At 63.1% G+C, this 7,532-nt stretch overlaps 1 protein-coding gene across 1 annotated transcript in view; it reads left to right on the top strand.

Moving 5' to 3' along the window:
* Positions 1 to 173: 173 nt before the first annotated feature.
* ZFYVE28 (zinc finger FYVE-type containing 28) overlaps positions 174 to 7,532 on the top strand; it is a 44,981-nt gene continuing 37,622 nt past the window's right edge. Inside the window, exon 1 of the mRNA XM_028503847.2 lies at positions 174 to 485. Within this exon, the coding sequence (XP_028359648.2) occupies positions 447 to 485 (39 nt within the window). The 5' untranslated portion in view covers positions 174 to 446. The remainder of the gene's footprint in view (positions 486 to 7,532) is intronic.

Here is a 7,532-nt window from a genome sequence, read left to right as displayed (position 1 = left end):
GAGAACACTACAACCCCCAGAATGCCCAGCGCGCGCGGCTGGGAGAAGGACAGCGCGAGCACGGCCTCGCCCCTGCGTCGCCCGACGGGACTTGTAGTTCCCCGGCCCCGCTAGGTGCTCCCAACGCCCCCGGGCGGGGAGCGCGCCTCGGGCGGGGGGGGGGTTCGCGGACATCAGCGCATGTGCAGCGCGGAGCAGCGGGGGCCGGCGGAGTCGCGGGGTGTCAGTGAGCGGCGAGGAGCCGGCGCCCCGTGCCGCGTGAGCCCGTCCGCCCGCGGCTGTCTGCGGGTACGCGTGGCACGCTGCTTGCTGAGCATCTCCCCGGCCGCGCACCTGTCCGGCACCTGCCCGCCGCCCGCCCGGCGCCCCGGGACCGCCCGCCGCAGCCGGGCCCGGGCGCAGCGCCGCGGAGGGAGGGCCGCCGGGCGGGCCGGGCCGGCGCGGCGATGATGCACAGGTTCCGAAAGTGGCTGTACAAACCCAAGGTGAGCGGCCCCGTCCCGCCTGCGCAAGCAGACCTCCGTTCCTCCGCCAGGCACGGACCGTCGTCTTCGCGTGCGGCGGGTCCCAGTTCCAGCCCAGCGAGTGGCTGTGTCCCACAGGGTTGCCCCAGCGGTGTCTACGGCGGACCGCCCGCGCTTGCCTTCGGCCTGGGTGCACCCCTCTCGCCCCGCCCGCGGCCAGGGCGGCCCCTCTCTCTTCCCATCCCGGTCTGCTCGCATCTCGCGGGCCCGCACTGCAGCCTGGGGCAGACCCCTACTCCTGGGTCCCGAAAGGACACTTCCACCCCCCCTCGCCTGCCCCGGTGTGACTCCCTCATTCCCCTCTGCCCGCCGCCCCCACCTCTTTACCCTGGGCTTGGAATTACCTCTCAACCTCGCTCTGCACTCTGGAGCAGTCCCCTTCCCACTTCCCTCAGGTTCCAGAGGGAACCCGTGCCCCTCTCCCCGGTCCCGTGCCCAGAGTGGATCCCCATCCACTGTCTGGGCCCTGCCTTCCCGGACCGGGACCGGTCCGCACCTCGGCCATCCCCATCCGCGCCCGGTGCCCACCCGCGCGCTCCCGGAGCAGGACCGGAGGCAGTTCCCCCATTTCCTGGCACAGCATCCCTCCTCCGCGCGGGGTCGGGGACCGGGTCCGGGCGGCGCTCCCCGCGCCCTGGCGGCTGCGCCAGTCGCACTGCGGGCGCAGCGTCCCCGCTGCCCGCTCAGGCTCGTGTCCGCTGCAGCCGGAGCGGTCGGGGCGGCGGCGTCACGGAGCCGGACACAGGGTCCTGGGCTCATTCTCGGTGTCGGGGCCGGCGCTGTGGGAAGGCCCAGGCGCCGGGGTCTTGGTTGGGGGATTAAGGCTTGGGTGGGGTTACCGGCAACCTAAGTAAGGGCGCCTTAGATAGCCGAGGTCGTAGTGTCTCTGACCGACCGAGGTAACCCACCCCTTCCCCCAGGCTGACTACTTTTCTGGATCAGGCTTCTCAGCTCCGGTCCTCCCCCACCCCCAGGGTGATTTCTCCCGGTAGGGGTTTCCTTAAATCCGTGCCCTCTCGGTACACCCATGCAGGGAGACAGCAGATCCTTTCGGATCCCGTGGTCCCTGGAGGTGGTAGAGGGAGAGCTCAGGGGCCCAAAGGCCTGGAGGCCTTGGGAAGGAAGAGCCCTCCCAGTGTGAGTGCTGGGTTGGGGGCTCAGGATGCCTGGGGCCCCGCTTTGGGGGTCTTAGATTCTGTTCTTTCCTGCTAGAGCAGCAGCACTGACATTCGGGTCCTGCAGAAGCTACTAATTGGTGGTGGCGGCTCCCGAGCGCCTGAGCGCCGGGGGCTCCCTAAGGTTGAGTGTGGTTCAGGGCCTCCGCCCTTGGCTGCCTTCTGCAGGCCCTCCAGGGCCCCCAGGGAGGCGCTCAGTCCGGCCTGTTTTCGCTGTGCAGGCTGCCAGGGGACGGTGACAGGCAGCTTCTGTACGGGAGCAGTTTTGTGTGTGTGTGTGTGTCCGGTTAAAGAAAAACTGAGTTCATTTGTCAAAAGGTCATTTGGTGGTGGGAAGCAGCGTTGTTTTTTCACTGACAAATGGCAAGGGCCGAGGGAAATGTATCACAGGTCAAGTAACAATTTGGTCTCTCTGAGAAGGCTTTGTCTGGGGTCCCGGGGCTCCCGGCTGCTCCTGTCCAGGTGTGGCCGTGGAAGAGCCTTGTTTGCGGGCGGCCGCTCCTGTTCTGCTGTTGGAGGGGAGGGGAGGGAACGGTGGCCGCTGTGTTTCATCCGTGGCTGGGCAATTTCCCCGGCCCTGCCTGTTTCGGCTTAGGGCAAGTCTTCAAAAGTGGAAAACGATACTGTCCTTGAGCTTGTGCCCCGGAATTGGGAATCGTGTCCCTGTGCTTCTCTCTTCAGCTGCCTGTCCAAGGCAAGCCCGGGCGCTGACCTGGCCAGCTGGGGTGGGGGCGAGTCCGCCGGCCCTGGTGGCTGTGCCCACAGCTGTCTGCTCCGGGGGCAGCGGGCACTGACTCTGACCCTCTGACCCTCGCCTGTTCCTCACTGTCATCTCTCGTCATGTTGTCAGATATGTGTTGCTGGCCCCTGGACTCAAGACACACCTGCATCCGAGACCCCTGTGTCCTGCATGGCTTTGCAGGGAGCGGTGCCCTGCAGTCGGCCTGAGGCTGGTCAGCGCCTTGTTTGTGACCTGCCTTGCAGCGCAGTGTCCTGATCCCTGGAAGGGGTGGGGTGTGTTAGGTCACCCCAGTGAGGTTTTCCTTTGTCACGCCAGAGCTCAAATTTCTGCCTAGTGGTATGAATCGAGTGTTCTGCTCCCCCCCCCTCCAGTGAAACACATTTTGGCACCAGGGAGCACCCAGGCCGTCAGTCCTGCAGGAGTTAAATGTGAGCTGTGGGGGAGGGTGGGTTGGGGAGGTGGTTGCCTGCTGGAGGGTTTTTTTCACTTTTGTGTTTAGATACGTCCACAATTGCAACGGCATTGTTGATTCACTCCCAGCTCCGGTTTAAAACCGAACACTGAACTTCTTGTTCGTCACAGTGCAGTGGAAAATATCCTGAAACCAAACATATCCATTGTTCTTGTAGTTCTAAAAGCATTTGCAAATGCTTTACACTGTTCTGACCCGATGCGCACTCATTTGCATCTGAATCATTATTACCTGCCTGAGTTGAGTAGGAAATAAATCTGACGCATGCTGCAGGAGTTTCACGGGGACACCGTCTGCAGACGCTCATGCTCCCTGGACGTCCTCGAAGGCTGACTTTGCAACGCCACCGCGACGCTGCTTCACGCCACGCACGCGGGACGGGTGTCTCAGTGGGCTGCCGGCGGCCTGGGAAGACCGTGGGGGCGGGGCCACCCCAGCCTGTGCTGCCCCGGGGGGTGTCTGTGAGATTTGTTCTGGGCCTCTGTTTAGGGAGCGCCTTTCCAGGACGGAGTCAGCCTCGAAAGGTGGAGATGTCAATACTCGTGTTTCGGGCAGGACTATCGGCTGCTGTTGATCCCTGATGACGGGGCGAAGGGGCAAGACCGTGGCATGGGGGGAGGGGACCCGACCTGGGCCCCACAAGGACTTCCCGGCCGTCCCCGGAGGGCGTATCAGTGGTGGCCAGGCGGACTGCGTGTTCTCCGTCTCCGAGGGAGACTTGACCAGCGGCGGCGGGCGATGCTGTCCAGTGGACTGCCCGCCACAGCGGTGTGGCCTCCCCACCCGGCCACGCTGTCCTCACTCGCCGAGCTCCGCCACAGCCCCGAGCCCCGAGCAGACCTGGTGCCAGGCCTCGGGGTTTTCGTGTTAAGTGCTGGCCAGGCTGCTGACTGGCTTGTTCTCGGCCGATCAGCTCCGAGCGCCTGGCTGCGACTGAGGCTGTCCTCAGGGCAATGGGCTTCTCTTTCAGGCGAGCTACTGGGAAGCCAGGCTTCCGGAAAGCCTGGCCACACACACAGGCTGTGTCCAGGGCAACTCCCGCTCCTAGCAGGTGCCTGGCCCGGAACGGGGCCAGGAAGTTCTGGGAAGGATGCTGGGCAGTGCTGAGTCAGGGCGGGCCTGGCAGGTCCAGCACGCTCTGTCCCATCCCTGAACTCGGGAGGCTCCGGGCCCCTCCTCCCCACTGCCCAGGCCTGCCGCCCCTCCCGGAGTCTCCCTTCAGACGCACTGGTGTTGCCAGGCTGTGGGCAAATCAGGCCGGCCCGGCTGGCTCCGACGCCTGGGCTGGGGGTGACTCAGCAGGGTTCTGGGCTCTTGTCCTAGGCCTGCCTGGGTTCCTGTCCACAGCTGGGGGCGGGGGCCTTGGCCTAGCCCCGTGTGGTCAACACCCGCAGGCCAGCGAGAGGCTGAGCCGCCAGCGGGGCGAGGCCGGGCGGAGGCCAGCTGCGTGTCCTCGCCCAGGGCCTGCACTCTGTCAGCAGCAGGGCACTTGCGGGAAGCGCACGAGGCCGTTTCCGTTAAATGGGCGAGTTGCGGGTGGCAGTCTGAAGCGTCACCTAATGGTGTTTGCACTGGGTGTCCTGCAGGAGGTGGCATGCTGCCCACCCCCCACCCGCGCACCACTCCTCCGGGAAAGGGAGCCTGTTAGGTCACTTCAGAGGCTGAGTGCCTGCCGAAGCCTCGGCCGTCCCAGAAGAGCAGACACACTTGTTTCGAATGTGCGGAATGCACCTCTGAGCCGTAAGTGACCTAATTGTCTGGACGGCCTGGCGTGGCTCTTGCTTCGGCGGGCAGCAGGCGTGCCTCAGCGCTGTGTGGTGCTGTGGGCCCCCGAGACTCCAGCTCCGTGGGACAGGAGCCCCCGGTGCCTCGGGGCCCGAGGACGGTTGTCCCGCCTGCCGCCTTCGGGCCTGAGGAGGGAGCAGCTGTGCAGGGCTGCAGGGCTGTCCCCCAGGGCCCGGGTGAGAGCCATCCCACAGGCCCCAGCCCGGCCTCAGTTTCCCTGTCTGTCGAGGGTTGGGGTGTGTGACGGGACCTGCTATGTGGGATTCCAGAAGACCCTCTCGGTCGAAGGCCGTCAGTAGCGGATTGGCTAACTGATGGCCGTGGTCACTGCTGGTGGCATGTGCGGGCGGGTGGGAGGGCGTGGCCTGGACACAGACTCAGTGATTTCTGGAGCCCCAGAGGCCATCAGAGCTTCCAGTGACTTCAGCCAGGCTATGCTGACAGCGGAAATGTCTCAACAGGTGCGCCCCCCTTTTTGGTGGCGTGTCAGGTACTCGGTCTGGGGGCACAGGTCCCCAGGCATGCTGACGGGCCCTCACTGCCACTGGCACCCACCTCCCAACTGACAGTGGGCGGCCGGAGTTTAGCCATCTCAGACAGCCCTGGGGCCACCGTGTCAGGCCCAGCCCCCAAACCTCTCCGTCCGTCCTCCTGCGGCTGTGACCTGAGTCCCTGTCCCTCGGCTGGAGGCTCAGGATCCAGGAGAGGCCCCCAGGGCCATGGAGGGTGCAGGCACGGGGGGGTGGGGGACAGGGGCTGGTGTGATGACAGGTGCGGGTAGAACTCCGTTGGCTTAGCTGCCAACTTTTGGGGTGCTTGCTAATGATTCAACTGCCCTAATGAACTCCGTTTTCCACATGGGGGCTCAGAGGCCCGTGTGAGCCGTCTGCAGCCTCCCAGGCGGGTCTGTGGCCCGCAACCGCCGCTGGGCCGCCCGTCATCTGAGCCGGGAGCCTGGCGGGTGGGGCTGGCCCTGTCCTCGGTGTTCACACGTGCCTCCTTCAGGGAAACAATTGCTTTTGTACTTTTCACAGTTGGATGGCAAAGAAACTGAGACGCTGATGGGCCGTTCAAGCGTTGGGAGGAGGGAGACGCACACGAAGGGGTTGGGTTGGAAGCCCCTCTGAGCGGAGGAGGCGGCAGAGAACAGAACGCGCCGGGGCGCGGTGGTGCACGCGCAGCGGCGGGTTCCCGCTGCCTGCGCGCAGCAGGGAAGTGCTTGAAGCTCTGCCTTTTCACGCTGCCTCCATGCTGGACGGGAGGGGTCCCTGGGGCGCTCCGAGGGGGACGCCACTCATGGCCGGGGTCCTCCCGGCTGACCAGCCGCGCTCCACCCCCCACGCCCTGCCACGGCGCCGGGATTCTGGGGGGACTTGGGCTCTGCCATACCCGCTGTGGGTGCTGTCTTCGGGGCAGCCATTTTTACCTCTGGGTTTTCAGTTTTAAAGAAAAACTCCAATTACTTTCAGGGATGTTATCCTTAGAAAAAGGTCTGGCTCCGGCCGAGCAGCTGGGTTGGCGGGAACAGAGTCCTGTGCACCCAAAGGTCGCGGGTTCGGTCCCGCGTGGGGGTGTGTGCACGGGCGACAGCTGACCCCTGTCTCGCTCTCACATCCACGCTCTCTCCACCTCTCTCCTCCCCTTCCTCCCTTCCTCTGCTCTCAAACCAGTAAACGCGTCTCTGGGTGGGGATTAAAATGCTTTTAAAAGTCTGAAATGAGAATCAACTACTTCGACCTCAGAAGCATTCGCAAATGCAGCAGCGCGGTTCATCACAGCCCGAAGGCGGAACCGCCCCAAGGCCGGTCCGCAGGGAGGGGCGGGGCCACCCGAGGGCCACGCCCACTGGGGCGTCACTCGCCGCAAAAGGGAGTCAGGTACCTGCGTCAACAGCGAGGAGAGCCTGGAATGGGGGCGGGTGGGGGGGGCACAGTGTAAGAAGTGAAGCCAGGTGTGCGTTTTTTTAATCCTCACCTGAGGGTGCGTCTTTATTTACTGTTTTTTAAATTATGTTTTGCTGATAATGCTATTACAGCCTTCCCGATTTCCCCCCTTTGCCCCCTTCCACCCTGCATCCTCAGGCAGCCCCCACCACGGTTCACGTCCGTGCGTCGTGCGTGTAAGCGCTTTGGCTGCTGCATTCCCTGGGCTGCACTTCGCATGCCCGTGGCTACTCTGTGGCTGCCTGCTACACTCTGCCGTGTATAAGGCACGCCGGTGGTTTTGTGCTCGTTATACACGGTGTTATTAAACCCACGGAGTGTAATCGCTACACCCATGTGTCATGTGCACCCTTGTTTTTCCTTCAAAACATTCAGCCACAAGTGTGCATTACACATGGCAAACTACAGTATTTGTACTTCTTAATCCCCTCACCTCCTCACGCATCCCCCCCAACGCCCTCCCACCCACCAACCATCAACAAGCTCTCCATATCCATGATTGTCTCTGTTCTTCGTGTTTGCCTGGTGTGTTTGAGATTCAGTTGTTGACAGATATGTATTCGTTGCCATTTTATTGTTCATGGTTTCGATCATCTTTTTCTTAAGTAAGTCCCTGTAACATTTCATATAACAGTGGTTTTTTTACGATGAACTCCTTTAGCTTTTTCTTGTCTGGGAAGCTCTACCATCTCTTCGATTCTAAGTGACAGCTTTGCTGGGTAGAGCAGTCTTGGCTGTAGGTCCCTGCTTCCCAGGACTTTGTGAATTTGTCTTGCCAGTCCCTTCTGGGCTGCAGAGTTTGTTTGGAGGGAGAGAGGAGGGGGGGAGGGAGAGAGAAATGCCAACACAAGAGACCCCTGCGAGTTGCCGCCTGCACACGCCCTGACCAGG

The sequence above is a fragment of the Phyllostomus discolor genome, chromosome 1, assembly GCF_004126475.2.
Source record: "Phyllostomus discolor isolate MPI-MPIP mPhyDis1 chromosome 1, mPhyDis1.pri.v3, whole genome shotgun sequence".
In the NCBI taxonomy this organism is placed as follows: domain Eukaryota; kingdom Metazoa; phylum Chordata; class Mammalia; order Chiroptera; family Phyllostomidae; genus Phyllostomus; species Phyllostomus discolor.
The sequence above is the reverse complement of the archived record's forward strand: the minus strand, read 5'-3'. Positions and strand labels throughout refer to the sequence as shown.